The sequence below is a fragment of the Amaranthus tricolor genome, chromosome 6 (genome assembly GCF_026212465.1).
Source record: "Amaranthus tricolor cultivar Red isolate AtriRed21 chromosome 6, ASM2621246v1, whole genome shotgun sequence".
In the NCBI taxonomy this organism is placed as follows: Eukaryota; Viridiplantae; Streptophyta; class Magnoliopsida; order Caryophyllales; family Amaranthaceae; genus Amaranthus; species Amaranthus tricolor.
This window is the reverse complement of record NC_080052.1, coordinates 16,920,453-16,939,845: the sequence shown is the minus strand read 5'-3', so window position 1 is coordinate 16,939,845 and position 19,393 is coordinate 16,920,453. Positions and strand designations below refer to the sequence as shown.

General features: G+C 33.2%; 1 protein-coding gene across 1 annotated transcript; it reads left to right on the top strand.

Annotated features, from left to right (window-relative positions):
- The first annotated feature begins 1,634 nt into the window (after positions 1–1,634).
- Positions 1,635–12,297, top strand: LOC130814978 (protein tesmin/TSO1-like CXC 5). The gene is made up of 8 exons (XM_057681288.1): positions 1,635–2,366; positions 3,252–3,359; positions 4,526–4,703; positions 5,581–5,937; positions 6,147–6,247; positions 6,374–6,468; positions 10,058–10,468; positions 11,496–12,297. The coding sequence occupies exons 1-8, from the start codon at positions 2,089–2,091 to the stop codon at positions 11,759–11,761; spliced, it is 1,794 nt and encodes a 597-aa protein (XP_057537271.1). The 5' UTR covers positions 1,635–2,088; the 3' UTR covers positions 11,762–12,297.
- Positions 12,298–19,393: the final 7,096 nt, after the last annotated feature.

Genomic DNA, 19,393 nt, shown 5'->3' with positions numbered 1-19,393 from the left:
CAATTATTAGCATAAAGATTCCTTATTTTAAAGTCGTCTTAACGAGAAACGGTTTCTCATAAGCGTAGCCCAAACAGTTTTTTGTTCAAATTTTTTTTAGGACCATCTCATAAGTGTAGCTCAAACACAACTAAATTGTATAGCTAATCTATTACTAATTAAATTAGGCTTTTGAATATCAACCCGTATTGCCAAAATGATTTTTCGGTAAATTTTAAAAATAAGTTTTATTAAATAAAATTAGCGAAATGAGATTATATGTTTATGTGTAAAAAATCGCAATTTTTTTTAAAAAGAAGGAAAAAAGTAGAGTTGTTCAAATGTGACTCGACTCGAAAATGCGCTTCTTTTTTAGGTTTATCGAACCGACATTACCCACAGCGAAGTTATACCCTAACCGATTGACAACCGAAAATGGGAAAATTGAACCCGAACTGTGACCGATTTTTATAACCGACTATAACCGTTAACCAAGATTACCCGAACCTAATAGTGATCGAACTGAGTCATATCCGACCTGTATCATGCTCGAAACCGAACTTGACCCAGCTATAACCGATTTAACTCGAAACAAATTTTTAATCGAACTGCTATAAACCTAAACAAATTTCTAACGTAGAAGTATGCTCAAATCATATTCAATCATCTGATTAGTTAATCTAAAAAAGTTATAGATATTTTCGTAAATTCAATTCTAAAACTACATGGTTTTATATGTTTAGAGTTAATAATCAATAATCAATGTTTATTAAACTATTTTTAATCAAATTAGATGAGAAATAATAGAACTTTAATTTTAATTTACAGTCAAACAAATAAAAGTAACAAAGTAATAATCACTATTTGATTTGCATTTTAACTATTTCCCTTAAGTAAAAAAACAATCTTGTCATGAATTAAAAAATGATTGGCAACTTAATGTGACATTGATTCAATCGATAGTAATTCGTAACTCGTAGTCGAATTCTACTTGAAAAAAATACCCGGACCCAATCTGTACCCGATAAAACCGAACAAATTATTAACCGATAACAACCCGAGACCGATTGACACTCGACTTGAACTTCAACCGACACCGAACCGATGCAAACCCGATAGCTCGAATAATTGATCTTCAACCGAACCGTGACTAACCGCCCCGACGCGAGCGTGACCCGTCGCAACACACATCCGAAAAATAATCGATCAGAAATTCAACCGAACCGAATGATACCTATCCGAAACCGACCCAATCACCCGAATGAACACCTCTTGAAAAAAGTTTATATATTCAATAGCCACTGTCCAATCCGAAAAAACCGGATATCCAATTTAATCTGAATTAGAATTATATGATGATTTTCACTATTTGAAAAAGTTAAATATGTTAATGATCAAATATTCGATTTTAAACACCCTAACAACAAGTACTATGTATTATTAGAAAAATATTATCTGCTCTCTAAATTAAATTGAACAAGACCTTGGTCTTTATATTTGTTTTTTCAAATGCTACAAATAACTAGAGAGAGAACAAACAAGCAAATCATACGATATCTATGAATATATGCCGTCGGATACTTCAAACGAAATCCACCCATCCGATATAGGAAAACACTGATATCTGACCGTCCAAATAATTAGAAGAAATTCAATTTCAAAACCTCCGAAACTGAGAGGGAGAGAGCGAGAAAGAATCCCCTTCTCCTCCTTGGCTCCTTCCCTCTTCTTAATCCCCTTTCTCTCACTTTACTTTCTCTCTCTTCAAATTCTCTCATCTTTCATCCTCTTTTTATAGCAAGATCCTATTTTTCGTCAATTCCACATTTGATTTCTTGACATTGTTAGTCAAATTTCTGATATCGTTTTATTTTGGGAGCTTGCAGGATAGTACAGTTCTTTTTTTTGCTTGCTTCAATTCAATATCGCGCTAAGTGTAAATTGTTTTCTGAATTCGATTGTATAAACGGTAAATTCGTTGATTGTTTGAAGGAAAAGTCATTGAATTTGAGTTTGCTGTGCAATTTGAGGTTTTAGATTTTTGAATTTTTTCATAGGAAAGGAAAAATTTCAAATTATTGGAAGTTAATAATTGATTGATTGAACTCGATGGAGGAGAGAGAGAAAGGTGGAAATTCGCCTCCAAAATCCACTATGGCGACTGATTTTCCAGCGAAAAAGCTCGCAAGGCAGCTTGATTTCACCTCCGTGAGTGGCGTGTCTCACCCGGCTTCATCATCAACTTCAGTAGCTCAGCCTTCGTCCGCGTCAGCAGTTCAACAGCTTCCACCTCAGCAGTCTTCGCAGCCGCAGCCGCAGTCGGTAATGATTGGGTCGTTACAGCAGCCAGCGGCTCAAGCGCCATGTTTACTTCCAATGCGAGTGGCGTAAGACTCCAACTTTTATCGACTATTTCTTCTAATTTTAAATTTATCAAAGTTCTTTTTTCTTTTTGGAATGGAAGTAGATTAATTGATTTTGGGATTGCTCTTGATATTGTGTTGTTAATTATAGTAAATTTGAAATATTTTTAGATTAGCCATTTTAGTTCGTCATTATAAATTTACTGCAAAATTTAATATGTATTTCACAAATTTAAAATCTATACAAATGTATGTTATTCTTAATGGTAGTTTTAGTTAAATTTTTTTTGGGAGTCTTTAAGTTGCCTAATGTAGAGATGCTTTATTTTAAAATTTATAAATGTACTATTTAAACTAAACAATAAATATATAACAGTTTATTTTGTATTGTAACCTAATAATTTATAACTGTATTTGACAAAATATTGTTTATTTATATTTTTCGATAAATCTTTTATTTTACAATTATAATTTTTTCAATTTTGTCAATATGTATATATGTACAATTGGTAATGTAATTGAATAAACATTAGATTGTTTGTTTAAAGAAACATTAATTTTTCATACATGCCCATACTTGTAGATTTATTAGCATTTAGCATACTTAAATACTAGTATGTCTTTTTAACTAAATTTAGTTATTTGTAGTATAAGTTATGATTATAATCAAATTTTCCATCTTTTGTTTTTATATAATATATATGATATTGTTCAAACTTATAAAATATTTTTTAGTTAATTTAATAAGTATATATGTCTCTTTTACTTTTAAATAAATCTTAAACATAAGATATATTTTTAATAAATATTATATTTTATTTATATTTGTATTTACTATTAAAATTTATATATCATTAATCATTTAGTATTATATTATATTACTAATTAATAAAAATTTTCTTTTTTCAGAAAGTCGGAATCTCCTAAGACACGGTCGCGACCTAACATTGAAGTCAAAGATAGTACTCCAAGAAGGCAGAAACTGTGTAACTGTAAGCATTCACGATGTTTGAAATTGTAAGTTTATTTTTATTTTTTAAGATTAAGATTAATCGAATAGTTTTTTTCCTTTTTAAGTTTTTATGTATTTCATTTTTAATGCATATATTCGTTTAATCAAAATACTCGATACATTTATTTCAAATAATTGCAACCGAAATGATTAGTTTAAAAAATATAAAATAGAAAAAACAATTAAGTAACTTCTTTAACTTATATTTTACAATATAGTTCTTATAATTAAATTATTATAAATTGAGTTAAGAAATAATCATGTATGAAATTCAATTGTTGATTCACCATATAAAATTAAAATAGGTTTGATAATTCATTTAATTCGCATGATTAAGATTTAATTTTTTATAAATATTATTTGAATTTTAAATAGATACTCAAAATTTAAAATAATATTATAAAAACATGAGTTGACTATGTACTAATATTAATTATTGATTGTTATTATTATGACTTGTTTTTCTTTAGTTATGAGCAAGGATGCTAAATTTTATCTATATTAATGACAATTGTATTTATATTTGATGTTACTTCACTATTACTATTATTGAAGTATTTTTATAAAAGTTGATACATCTAATTGTTTAATTGAAATGTTTCCTTTTATCTCATAAAAAAATTTTAAAACCTTCAACATCTTTGAACATCTCTATAACAAAATTAGAAAGCTTTGTGTAGTATAGAAAAAAATTTAGAACAATCAGTATGAGCATATCTACATAGTATTGTGTCTATTGCTCCTTTTTTTCTAGTGACTTTTGTAGGCATATCTCAAGATATTTCTTTGGAATGACATTTGTTATTATGACCAAATGTGACTATCTGTAGGCATATCTGTAGATATTTCTTTAGAATAGCATTTGTTATTATGACTAAATGTGACTCTCTGTAGGCATGTCTCAAGATTTTTTTTAGAATAACATTTGCCATTATGACTAAATATGACTATCTGTAGGCATGTCTCAAGAATTTTTTTTTTCTAAATAGCATTTGTCTTTATGACTGCAATGTGCAAGATATTAAACATGAGTATACAGTCGAACTTTTTCATGAGCGTAAAGTGTGTAATAAAAAATGTGTAAGCATCTATTGTGCTAGATGTGCGCATTTCTAAGCTTTGAAACTTATTGTTAAAAAATTTGAACTTGGGACTCACTTGTGTTGTACAGGTATTGTGAGTGCTTTGCATCTGGAGTGTACTGTGATGGCTGCAACTGTAATAATTGTTGTAACAATGTTGAAAACGAGGCTGCTCGAAGAGATGCTGTTGAAGCGACCTTAGAACGTAACCCAAATGCTTTTAGGCCGAAAATAGCTAACAGTCCACATAGCAACAGAGACAGCAGGGTATGTTTCATTATGTGCATTGGTTCTGACCTTTCGCCTGGCTCAATTGGTTATTTTATCAACTAATTGAGGCAAATGTTGGAAGTTCAGAAACTGTCTGTAAAAATAACTTTAGTATCAATATCTCTTTATCTGGAATTATGAATCTTATAGTTATAGGAAGTTGATGTCTTAATGATTGTCAAAATGTTCAGCAATATACCTTGATATATTGGTTGCATTCTTACGACTTACATAGCTGGCAATGTTGCTTATTCATGGTACTGCAATATATTTTAGCTTAACGTTTTGTACTTAAACCCTGACCAGAGCGTATGTGTTTGTTCTAACTTCATTTAACCCTTGCATGGAGAATTGTTAAATAATATGCTACTCTACAAATAGTTAGAAGCAGATAACAATTCATTCAGCATTTCCATCAGACATTTATTAAAATTCTTTTTTTACATAGATCTGAAAATCAAGCTGTAACTTAGATAATCAAGTAGTTATCCCATCCATATTTTTCAAACAATTTCAGGTTCATGTACTGCCTTTGAATCTATCCTGTTGGATAAGGTAATCAACTCAATGGTTGTTTACACAAAATGATGAAAATTACTGTTATCATTTCAAGGAAAAAAGGGTTGCTGTCGTGACACAATAATCTATGATCCATTATAGTATCATCTCATTTTTTGCTGTTAGTTCCTTAAGGCTCTATGGAAGTTTTAAGTTGTTGCAATTGTTAATGACCTGTCCAGGAAAAAAAGTTTTACGTGCCTTTAAAGCAGTATTGTCAAAGAAAAAAATTACGTGGTAAAAGCATCTGTTGTGTCATGGTATTTTTGCTTGTTAGACAATATATGGTAATTTCATACTCTAATATTTCATACAGGAAGTTACTGGAGATGTTGTAGTGGCAAAGCACAACAAGGGATGCCATTGCAAAAAATCAGGTTGTCTGAAGAAGTACTGTGAGTGCTTCCAGGCTAATATCTTATGCTCCGATAACTGCAAATGTGTCGATTGCAAAAACTTCGATGGGAGTGAAGAACGGCAGGCTCTTTTTCATGGTGACCATGCAAATAACTTGACTTATGTACAACAGGCAACCAATACTGCTTTAACTGGAGCTATTGGATCATCTGGTTTTAGTCCTGCACCCATTTCTAGGAAACGAAAGGGTCAGGAGCTCTTGCTTGCTCCAACATCGAAAGATACTTCCCTTTCAAGAGTTGAAAAGTTTCAGCTGGTAATTTGGCCATCAATTAAAATGTTTATAATCTCAAAATTTCATATAGCGAAGTCATTTTCTTATCATTCGTTTCTCACAATAAAGCTCTACTTGTTCCTTGCTTGGCCTACTTCCTGGAACTCTGTGTGAAGTATCAACATTTCCTACTGAAATGATCTTTCTTTTCCTCTATATTATGCCAACTAATATATTGATATTTTTGTCAGGCAAACAATGTGAAATCACCAGGACCTTCTGCAACATCTTTAGGTCCTGCATCACGCACTGCTCATCCTGTTGCACTGGGTGCTTCAAAGTTCACATACAGGTATTTTCTTGTTTTGTTGTAACTCAAAAACTTTCAGAATACTTTCTTGCAGCAATCAACATGGACATTGATGCTGAGATATGTATCATTTTATTTGTGAGCTAATTACGTATTTTCTTGTTCTAGGTCTTTATTAGCTGATATCATCCAACCCCAAGATGTTAAGGAGTTGTGCTCAGTGTTGGTAGTATTATCTAAAGAGGCTGCCAAGACAATATCAGGTAATATAGGGCCTGTTATCTGGAATCAACCTACTTATTGGTTTAACATGTTTGTCAATAATCAATACAACCATATGAGAATAGATTTTTAAATTCAATGTGTGTTTTGTTGACTTTCTTGTCGGTTCCTTGTGAATAATCCTTTAGTTTTCCATCTTAAGAGTATAATGTCATGAATTGGTAGGAAGGGGTAATATAGGAATTTAGTAATAAATAGTATTTTAGTAATTAGTTGGTTGGGGGAATAAAATGTAGGAATAAGTAGTCTAAATAGAGGGGAGTGGGAGGGAATTAGTAATTCAAGGAGTACAATAGTATTTAGTGGAGTTTAATACTCTTAGGAGAGAACAAGTCTCTCGAATGATTGTACACTATCTTTTGTAATTGTTCGTTGCTTATATTCTATATTTCTCTTTCTTGTAATACAAAATATAATTTATACTACTTGTAGAATGTAAATTGTATTTTGTATTACAAGAAAGAGAAATATAGAATGTTACTAACGAACGATTACAAAAGATAGTGTACAAGCATTCGAGAGGCTTGTTCTCTCCTAAGAGTATTAAACTCCACTTAAAACTATTACACTCCTTGAATAACTAATTCCCTTTCCATCCCCTCTATTTATACTACTTATGCTACAATTTATTCCCCCAACTAACTAATACTAAAATATTATATATTACTAACTTCCTATATTACTCATTCCTACCGATTCATGACATATAACCTATTCATTTTTTATTGTCCAAGTTAAAGAAGTTCATGGTCAAGAGTGTGGTCAAAGATGTGCATTGGAGATAATGTAAGATGCAAATGGGTATGACAACATTCCATTAGCCTGATGCCATCAAGTACCTTCTACTTAGACTGGGTTTAGAAGATCCGGATGTGCGATATGTGATAATAAAGTTGTTTTCAATTGACCTTGGATAGTAAACAAAGTTTGTATTGCAATTGTGATTAAACTATTAGAAGGTGTGTTTCCTATTGACCCTGATTAGTAAATGGGTAGATTATAGAATTTAAGAAAATGAAGGGAGTACATAATTTAAATTGGAATGTGATCAAATTTTTCTTAATTATGCTTTAAAGGTTTAAATAGCCTATTACCGAATACTATGAATATCTATTAACCCGTTTATTTACCAATAAAATAAGGATAATTTTTATCAGTTTGACAGTTAATAGCTTATGATTTCTATTCTAATACTCTGGGAAAGTTCGACTGGTGATTTCCTTTCCCTTTTGGTTTAGAGGACACATTGTTTCAAAAATTGAGGAGACGCAGAAGAATTTGGCTGCTGGCTGTAAATGACTTTAGTAATACTTGCTACTTGACAGTTTAATTTTTAAGGCTGTTGAAAACAATGTTGGTTGTCCACTATTTTAGTAAAACAACTATTCTAATGGAACAAAAGCCTAACCCGACTTGCAGGGGTGGTGATGGACATAAGGAAAATTAACAATTGTATCTTCATTCTTTCAGATAAAGAATGTTGATTCCTTACAGAAGATATAAGGAAAACAAGGGAATAGCTCATGAGTTAAACTAAAACAGTAAATGATTAGAGCTTAAATGTAAAACGGCTAAGAAAAATACTGATAGTGACCTTACAAGAAACGACAGAAACATTGCATTGCCTCAATGCTACTACGTGGTTTTTGTTTAGGCAAGGTTTGGTGTCTCGGTAATAACTAATTCTAAGTCATCTTCCAAATGAGACAAGCATGGTTCTGAGAATAGTGTCACATAATCTTTTGAAACATATTGTTGTCTTCATGTGCTGCCAGCAGGAAAGAAATGTCTTCAGATCTATGATTTCCCATTGCCCAACCAGAACTGAAATTATTGGCATTACTCCCATTGTCTTCTCTGAAATCAAAAATTACCCGCCCTGAAAATTATCTGACCAAAAGTTGACTCCACCTGAAACCAGCCGACAATATGTGCCAATTATTGGCATTACTCTCATTGTCTCTGCGACGATGCATTTAGTAAGCTATATTTGCACACAAAGAATCGGATTTGTTGATGGATGTTTTTCCTTTTGTATTGATCAGCACATGGCAATAATCCCAAATATTTGTGGCTTGATAATACCATCCTGCTGGCACTTTTGGTTGGTTGCCAAGTTGATCTTTCATGGCAATGCCTTTGAAAACACAGACATGCATTTATAATGTCTCTGATTTTAGAGACTATTTGACTCTTGAACAACTGGAAAATTGTTTAAAATTTATATACCTCCAATTTTTACTGCTCAATTAATCTTCTAAGAACCTAAGATTTAAGGTTTGTACGTAAAAAATAAGGGGAAGAGGTGTTTGTCAAGTCTAACTACAAGCGATCAAAGTTCATTGGAAAATGATTTATGTGCCTTTGCGGAAAACCTATGTGCTGATTGTAACCCTAAATCAAGGGGAAGGACAACGTGGTCATGAGCTTTATGATACCATAGTACTTTTTCGATGCTTTTATATTTTCACACGATTGATCAAGAGAAACACGCAAGGTAAATAAGCATATCAATAAGGACTTTATAAGATATCCGAAAATTAAGGTGCTACGTATACTTGAGAGAAATTACAATTTGCTAGGAGTTTTATTTTCTGTGCAAAGTGTCTACCTATCAATTACTTCTTTAAGAGAGATTGGTCTTTGATACTTGTGCTGCTATATACTCATTTAGTCATTCTCAACACATTCTACTTAATTTACTTATAAAATCATGCTTTTAAAATTCCATTATTTTTTGCAATAGAATTATGTTTAAACAAAATCTAAATTAATCCTTTGACCTGCCACTTTATTGCTAATGAACATATGTTCCAGTGCAGGGAGTGTTTTGAACATTACCATTGCGATTAGGTCAGTCAAGAATAAGCATGTTTCAATGATTAAAAAGCAAATAATTACTCCCTTTTGTAAGAATAACTAGCTATGTATGATTAATGAGATGTCCAAAAAATGCTTTGTTTTGTTAGGTAGTTTTCACGTAGGCTGGCCCACTTTAGCGGCCCGGTGGCAATGTAATGTTATTGTTATTTTCTTGTAAAATACTCTCTCTATCCTCTCATATTGCACCTAAAGCAAAATGAGTGAAATTTAGCAAAAAGGAGAATTGGAGAATAAAACAAAAAAAAGTGAATAATAGAAATGAGTGGTTAAGCTGGAAAGAGACTAAGTTTCTGGATGAGATTGAAAGAAAAGAAGAGGGATCATTGAAAAACTAAAGAAAAGTAGTGCAAAATTCAAAGCAGCAAAGGGATTAATAACTCTAATAGAATATGATTAGAATTCCTACTTCCCGGTGGTTGATAGAATGTGAAGGAAACACCAATAATATGTATAACGTAGTAAAATCATGGTGAATCCTTGGGTCTGAGGAATTGGAAACATGTGACAAATGATCTGAAATTTTAATTCAGTATGTTATTTTAATATACTACTTACCCGAACAGCCTTAATATCAGATTATTATACCTTGCCTTTTGAGTTCTTATGGCAAACATTCAATCTTGAATGCCATTGTAAATTTCTGTGTTTGTTTTTTTAATCTATTGCTTCTATGTTAATTTCTTGCAGAATCTAATAAAGTTGATAAAAAGCAAACACAAGATGGAGAAATTTCCCACACGTCACCAACTGAGGACAGATTTCAGAATCAGGACAAATCAGATGTGAAAAATGTACCTGATAATTCTGCCGGTGGAAACCAAACTGATAGAACAGACCCTGATGATTTCAACATAGATGGAAATGATCAACCAAAATCCAGGCCATTGTCCCCTTTAACACTAGCTTTGAGGTGTGATGAGCAAGACACGATGTTCATTGCTGGTGGTTCTCCTAATGGATTAGCCAACCATATTCATCAATCATCTTCACAATTGCTGGAGCAAAGCACCTCAGAAATCTATGCTGAGCAAGAGAGAATCGTATTGACAAACTTTCGAGATTGCCTTAATAGGATTATTACATTTGGAGAGTTAAAAGGTGAGTCTTTGTGATTTCAATTACGATTGGCATCTAGTGGTCTCAATTTTGCAACAACATTATCACTATCTTTCTCTGTGGGCTTTTTCTTTTGAGAAAATTTTGCAGTAACATTGTTTGCTATCTTCATGAAGATTACGGAGACCTATAGCTAAAATTTTCGTTTATTACTAGTGAAGTTGCACGAAATAGATTTTATGACAATACAATCAGGTTTTCAAACTAAATTTGTAGTAAACTAGAACACTATCGTCATGTTTTTGAGTTTGCTGTTGTGCTTTTTTTTGAAGAGTGCTATTGTGCTTTTTTTTTTTTTTTTTTGAAGAGTGCTGTTGTGCTATTTTAATCTGAAGCTTTACTTTTTAAACGAATAAGCTCCATGTGTGCTCCTTTTCATTTTAAAATTTTCTGAAGAGCTTTCTAGGCTTGATGACCATGGCTGTTGTGCCATCCTTCAAGTTCCATTATTTCATATCATTTTCAGCCCTTTGTGCTTCTTGTTGGTCTGTTACAATGTTTAAACCAATTGAAATTTGAGGTTCCGGAATCCAGAGCATGCAAGCGACTCTGATTTCAGACAATAATGCTGTTTGACCAGGATTTGATTGAATTTAAAGCAATATTTTGCTCCATGCATAGAATTTGTCCATTTTTCAGTTGTTTCTCCCTTTCAGGATGGTGGGAGGGTAGTTATTTTTTTTCCTTGGAAAATGAATGGATAGTATCTTGCTTTCGTAGATTCGAGTTGTTTTCAGTCAAGGGTCAATTGGAAATAACCACTCTCTTAGTTTATAAAAGAAAGTTTGTTTATTCGGCCTCTCACCTCGTCTAGATGGGAGCCACTAGAGTTATAATTTTATGGACAATCTGGTCTTAAAAATACAAATACATCATGATTCATGGGTATCTCCTTGTTAAATTACATTAAACTTATCGCGAGGTATACCTACCTTACGAAGTAAGGTGGCATTTTAAGTACCTGTTTCTTCAATTTGCTTTTGACAATCAGTTGTCTCTGTTGGAACAGAAACACAATGTTCTTCCTTAGCTCGATCAGATTCTACAAGCTCTCAAGGAATCAACAACGGCATCGTAAAGTCAAGAACTGATATTCGGAATCAGCAAGAAGATTTCAGCAGTGTTTCTAAACCTGCCATTCCAGCACCAGTTGTTGCCGCACAAAGTAAAGCATCTGCGATGATTAATGCTACCAGAACTGCTGTTCCAACCAGCAATATTGTCTCTCAAAATCCTCTTGAGACCGACAATGGTGATGCAAAACCAAGCATTTAAGTTATACATTTAATAGGTTCGGAGATCGCACTGACAACCCAAGTTGCTGACAAACGCAATAGTAGTTCATGATTAATTTGTCTAGAAGGTGTAAAATGCCCAATTTGTATACATGCATTAGTATCTTGTATTATTAGAGGCTTACAGTAAATTAGTTTATAGCTCTAAGATGGAGCAATTTTAATTAGTGCTCTTTACAAGAATTTGCTGGTAACAGTAGTCTAGCAAGCAGCCAATCACTATACTGTAGAATTGTACATGTGATATTTGCTCAACTTCTTTTCTGTTCCTTATAATAGTTCATTTTTTCAATCAGCGTTGCTTTGCTTAGGTAGTGAAAGTTTCTTACAGTGCAGCATTACCATTTAACAAAAAGAAGGAATTTCATCCGTCCAGAGTTAAGTCATAGTTCTTGAATTTGGGATATGCATCATCGACTCATCATAATATACATATAAAATTGCTGACAATTCAATTGGTATCATTTCTCGCTATTAGTCTCACCATTTCTTTAAAATTGTCACACTTTCTAATTTAAGTTGTCTTTTTTACTACTCTTTCATTTCTATTTGATGTTTATATTTTCAATTTAGACAATTTCATTTATTCTTAACTTACATAATTTTTCTATTCATATTATTCCCTCCGTTCCTTAATATTAAGAAAAATAGTTAGGTAGTTGATATTTTTTTTATTGGATGAAAATTGATTAATAAAAATTTGAGACTATAAACATTAAAAAAATATATTAAAAGAAAGTTGACAGAAAAAAATATAAGGACCATAATTAATAAAAAATATTTTTATAAAGTTAGACGGAAAAATGTAGGGACCACAAGAAATATAAAAATGTTAAAATGTTAATGGAAGATATGTCAGGACCATAAGAATTATTTAAATATTAAAATGAGGATGAACAACGTTACTTTTGTCCAAAATTTTCAATATAAATAGAAAGATTCTTTACAGGAACAACAAATGAAATATTCTAAAATGGCAAATGGGAACTCCTTTAAGGAACAAAAATAGTATATTTTTGGACATAATTAGCTTTAGTCATCATAATTTTAATATATTTTAATATTTATTGCTTTCATATATTTTTCACTGACGTTATTTTAACATTTTAATAATGCTTATGGTTCTTAAATGTTTCTCATTTACTTTCTTTTAATACTACCTCCTATTCAACCTATTAGTCTCATTTAGTTTTTCACACTTGTTCAGGCAACATTTTAATCTTTAATATCTCTAATTGTTTTTAATTAAAAATTAAAAAAATTGATATTAATAATCCTTGTATTGAGATGAATCAAGATCCTACATGACTATGTTTTAACCTATAGATTAAGAATAAATACAAATTAAGAGTAATAAGTGAATAGTGACAAAAAATAAATGAGACTAATAGATAGAATAGGAAGGAGTATTTTTTAATGTTTGATGTTTTTGTAGTTTTTCCACTAACTTATTTTATATATTTTTAATGCTTATGGTCTCCATGTTTTCTTCTTTAACATTATTATTTTATATAATTATATCATTACCATATAAATGATTCAACTATTCTTAATTCTCATGAATATTCCTTATATCAAGTAGAAATAGATGAGTATGTTACAATTTTGTTTTATGTAAATGCTCCCAACTATTTTATATGAGAGTTTTTTTTTTGACGAAATGAGGCAAACTCTAATAGACAAAAGACATATGCGCTTTCACTGCCTTGTTTGCATCTTCAATCTAATAGAAGATGAAATGGATCAAAATCAAATGATGAGCAACTTCTCAAAAAAATGAAATGATGAACAATAATGCATAGATATAAATATGCGAATATGCATTAACTCATCGCACCAAGTTAATGAAATTACATCTTATTCAGTTTCTCATATATCCTATATTCTCTCTCTATTATTATTATTTTTTTTCATTTTGGAATCTTATAATTTTCTTTCATTATATAATTGTCTTGTTTCTTTTTCCTTTCTTCTCTCTTTTAAGTCCTTTTTTATTCTTTACTCCTCACTTCTCAACACCACCACTAGTGCAAGCAGCAAGGTCATTTTGGACATTTTGAGGCCCTTGGCGAAAGCAAAACAATGAAATCTTGAAAAATAAACGTTATGGCTTTTTCAAGTAATAATTGATAAACTACTAATTTCTTCAATTACACAAAACACTAATATGCTCAATTAACCTATTAACCTAGAAAATATAATAAAATAAAACCATAATGATTATCAACGAAAAAAGTAAATTATATCCACCAACCAATAACTAAAAAATAAATAACAAGCCATTAACAAGGTCACGAATGACCATTAATTATGCAAAATCATTGTCATTATATTATCACCTTTTTATCTATGTAAAAAATATTATAGCTCTTTCTTAATAAATAAATAAAAGTTAAATAATCAAAAGATTTAGGCCTCTCAAAATAACAGGGCTATGAGAAGTCGCTCATGGTGCTCTTGTTAAAGAGTCGAGAGTGAGTGCAAGCCCCATCAATAAAATTTACTTCGTCAATAAAATTTTTTGGCAATTCCATATTATTGTCTTTTTTTCTTCCAAACCAGCCATCTAGAATTTTATACAACATTGTGAATCATATGTCCTAGAATATTCTAGAGACTTCTACACTATAGTACATACATGAATATACAAGAACGTCCTAGGCCCTTCTAGCACAACTTAGATCTTTCTAGTAGATGCATATTGCATCCAAATTGTTTAGACCATTTTAAAACATTTTATACAGTCCCACAAGTTTTCAAAATGTTATACCTCTCCTAGAGTATTCTAGACCGACAAAAACATTTTTGAAACATTTTATTTTCTTATAGAGTCTTCTAGACCACTCTAGAGACTTTCCATATTTTTGTAAATCTTTAGTGTAGAAGAACCTTTCTACATCGGACATGCTACAAGGCACCCCTATAGGCACGAAATTTTACTACCCCATGATCAATGTTTACGGCTTAAGAAATAGACTTATGACATTCTCCCCCACCCAAATTCTTGACAACCCCGTCAGGGTTGTTCCTTGTGACTTGTGCTCAAGACTTAATGCACCCCTTAAGCTGCAACGAGTTGTATCATTCGTGCCATGTAGTTACTCTATGTTTGTCCTTATCATTAATCATGTTTTGCCTTCCCTTAAGAAATGTTGCTCCTTTTTTTAGCAATCTCATCATATTAGTACCAATTGAGTCATGAGTTGCTCTCTCTTGAGCATATCCTTTGTTAATGGTCCACCCCCAAACCTTGGCTAATCTTGAGCCTTGATTCTAATCCATTTAGCATCCACCATGCAAGCAAGAAATAGATCTTTTCATGCCATATTACTTGTTACCCTATAGTTGAATGTCTTACCTTGTCCCCTTTAAAGTGATCATCAACAAACCAACACCTACAAGGCCAGTATCGTAAGTGGTGTTACCCATTATAGGAATTCAATGCCTAAAACAACATCCTCCATCCATGTTGACTATAGTGTAGAAGTCTCTAAAACATTCCACACTAACATACACCAATACCTTGAATTGATGGCCTTCACCTTGCCATCCACCTTAGTGTAAGAATGCCAAAGTTATTGGCTACCTTCAATGCTGAGATGTTGTGTATTAATCTCGTGTCCAAAAATACCTTAGTCTTGACATCATTCATCTCCCCATTAACAATCATCAAGCTACTTCGCTTGCCCTATTTCTCGTGGTTGCATTTGCCTCATGCTTTAAAAACTCTGTATTGAGATGTCTAATGCTGCCGATCTTGGCTTCCTCTTTAAAGTACACAAACTCCACGACCCCAGGTTTAGACTCCTTGTCTAGTAAAGCAACAATGGCATTTAACGTTTTTCGTTGTGGGAAAGTCCTTACCATGTGCGACCTTCCACATAGGAAATAAGTTAATGGCTTACCTTTTTCACGACCATTTGATCCACTTTGAGCTTTGACCACGGTTCAATCTGACCTCGACTTTGCTTAGTGAACCTCTTCACCTTGATTGTCATTGACGACATGCTTGCCCCAATCCATTCTCGAGTCTTGTTAGATCTCGAGCAATGATTATGGAAAAATTTCTCGACAAGAGTCCTATTTCTATATGCTTCACCTATTGCTCGGTTAACCTCTATAAACCATCCATAAAGAAGATGAGGTAACTCTTCTCCTCCATTTTGGGGATTTCTAACATTTAAGATAAGTATTGGCTAATGTAGTCTCATACGGATCCCATATGCCTTAGGGACCACAACTTCATTGCTAGCTCTTCGCATTCTCAAGATATAATTGCCTCTTGCTGCCAGCGTTGAATGCGTCTTATGTCTCAATCTTGCATAGCCCCTTGTCGATGTCCTCTTATCGCCTTCCAACCATAAAACAACATCATCGATAAATACATGTTGGCGATAATAATTTTTCAAGCGTCATGTCCATATGCATGGCTTCGAAGAACCTCTTGATGCTCCAAAAGATGTTATTGAGAGTCTTCGAGTCTTGTTCGCCCTTGTATTTTAGTGGTTTGAGGACTTTATTTCTTAGCCCCTCAAATACTAATGTCCAATTGCGAGTGCAATCTTACACAAGGCCATATGACCCTTGATGGCTTCTACGCTTTCCTGTATAGACTTGAATTGTCCCTTACACATTTCCTTGATTGGGGCCTTCTCAAAACGTAAAAAGTCGGTCATCTTATTGACTAGGTCTCAAAACCCTTCTTTAATGTAACTAGTACTTTACTCAAGCGACTTTATTTGTTAGCATAGTGATGTGTGTATTTTATATATTATTTTCTAGGCTGAAGCATACTTTTATTCTTAGAACCTTGTCTTGTTTGCTTGAGGACAAGCAAAGGTTCGGCTCGGGGGAGTTTCATGTGTGTATTTTATATATTATTTTCTACCATGCCCCCATTGTATTTTCATAGCATTTCTCGCGTATTTTGCTCAATTTTCTATTGGTTTTTATGCTTGGTTGGAGTGTTTGTTTCTTATCTATTTTGTAGGCACAAAGCTCTAATTATGCTAGGAATCTACTCTTGGAGCGAGATTTGCAAGTTGGAAGGTCATAAGCTACTCAAAGGTCATTTTTGTGCTGACCAGGTCTCATACTCGGGTGGGTTTCCTCATACCCGGCCGGGTGAGCCTCTCATACCCGGGTGGGTCTCCACATACCCGACCGGGTTTGCACTTGATACTTAGAAGAATTTGAAGACGCTATTTGGAAGAAAAAGTTGCCACACGCACCCGGCCGGGTGAGCCTCTCATACCCGGGCGGGTTTCCACATACCCGGCCGGGTGAGACTCTCATACCCGGGTGGGTTTCCACATACCCGGCCAGGCTTCCATTGAAGATTAAAATGCTCTGCTGCGTACCCGGGCGGGTTTCCACATACCCGGCCGGGTTTACTCCTGAACTTAGAAACTTTTTGATCTTTGAGATTTAGTTATGCTTCGCACCCGCCCGGGTTTCCACATACCCGGCCGGGTCCTGCAGTTATTTTTTTTAGTAACTTCCCGTATCCTCCGATCTCTTTTGAGGAGGATATAAATAGCTTTTGAGGGGAATTTCCAGAACAATTTTTTTCTCTGTTTTTGAGGGTTTGGTATCAAGGATTTCTCATATTACTTGTCATGGGGGATTGTTAATCAACACTTGAATATTGTAATTCTAATTATATTGAAGGTATTAGTTTCAATTCCAATCTTTTGTTCTTGTTTATCATTATTATTTTTGAATGTTTGCTTCTCCATTAAATTTGAATTTGATTTCCTCCATGAATTTAATTGTTGAATCTCTAGTTAGTTTTAATATGCTTAGTGAGTAGTTTTATTTCTAGGGTTTGGTGAAACTATGCAAAAGGTCATGATTCTTGTTTGATTTTAGGATTTAAATTTGGTTTGTTTAGGCGATTCAATTGATGGGTTTTTAGATTGATTGCATGTTTGGCCAATTTGCAAGTTTTATTCGCTCAATTCTATAAGCGAGAGTTGCGAGTTTGAGTGAACGATTTCCTTCCTTGAACAATTAAGCTTTAATCGCGATAGCTTGTTTTATTGTTTAATTGTCGAATTTGTTTGCGAGAGCAACATCTTCCTTCGCCTTTATTCATTCCTATCCCAATTGTTGTTCATAAATCATGATCGATGCATAGTGAATCCTTTTAGCCCTAGGTTTTTAAGTATTAAATTCTATTCATCTCTTGTTTTTGCGTTTTACTTAGATAAACAAAAATCCAACATTTGATCGTTAGCAATAGTGAACTTGGTTCAAATTGTGACTTTATTTGTCCTTCCACAGTGGTTCGACCCTACTTTCCCAACTATACTAGTTAGGTGAATTAGGAATTATTTTTGGTAGTAAAACGACCTATCACATAGATACCCAACGCTGGTCTCCATTGTTGCCATATTATCGTGGAGTCCCCTAATCTTGTAACTGGCCTCTTTTACCAAGTCGATCATTTTCCCCATAGCAAGCTCGAACCTTATGATATGGGCCTCATTATTGGTGTTATTTGTTGGCCATCCTTTTCCTCTGAGTATACCATGTGTTACTTATCTTTAGTGACCATCGTCAACCTCTTATGATATTCAACTTAACTATGTTTGCTATGATGTAGTCCTATCGAGGCATTTTTCACCAATGTCCATGTGAGCTACTCGACAATTCCTGCTTGCTAGCCGAGTTACGCTTTCCCCAATAATTGGGAACTTAGCCTTGTGTAGGATGATCAAGTTTCTATCATAACCTAACTGCTAGACAACCTAAGAGTTGAACTTACCAATGCTCCATGCTAGTCCTAAAGGTTACATTCCAAGATGTAGAGTTGGGCTTGGTTCACGTCCCTGACGAAGAAAACTTGATGCACCAAGTTGGACCCGTGAGCTTGTTATGAACCCCTCGATTGCACACCCGAAGTGCCTAAGTTTCTCACTAATTCTCAACTCAGAATAAAGAAGAACAAGTAAGTGGCTTAAGTAGAGAGTTTATATGGAAGTTCTATTACTCAACTAACAACCTTGGATGCCTATTTATAGGCAAGGTTTCCTACCTTAACGACCCGTTTGGTTAGTGGTATTGAATAGTGGTAATGGGAATCATTTATTGTGTAAAGTTTAATCAAAAGTTTCATATCATTCTCATGGTAATGAAACTTTAATCACAAAATAAAATTATTTACAAATTTTCATTACCACCTAATACCACCTCTCCCAATGAAAATACATTGGAATGAATTTTATGAAGTAATTAATGTGATGATTGAAGTTGGACAAGTATGGCCATCAAGGTATGCAAGAGATTTTTCAACCAAAATTACACTAATTTTTCATTCTCATTACCACCGTTTATTACACCTACCAAACAAGCCGTAAATGTTTTAGAGTTCACTAAACTATGTACAACCTACTATATACAACATTATACAGTCATCAATGCTAGGATTTTCGAGAGAATTCTACACTTAGTATATACATGAATATACAAAAATGTTGTAGGCCCTCCGAGAATGACCTAAGTCCTTCTAGTATTTACATAATACTTCTGAAGTGTTTTAGAGTCTTATGAAACATTTTAGACAATTTCAAAGATTCTCAAAATGTTCTAGCCCCTCCTAAACATTCTA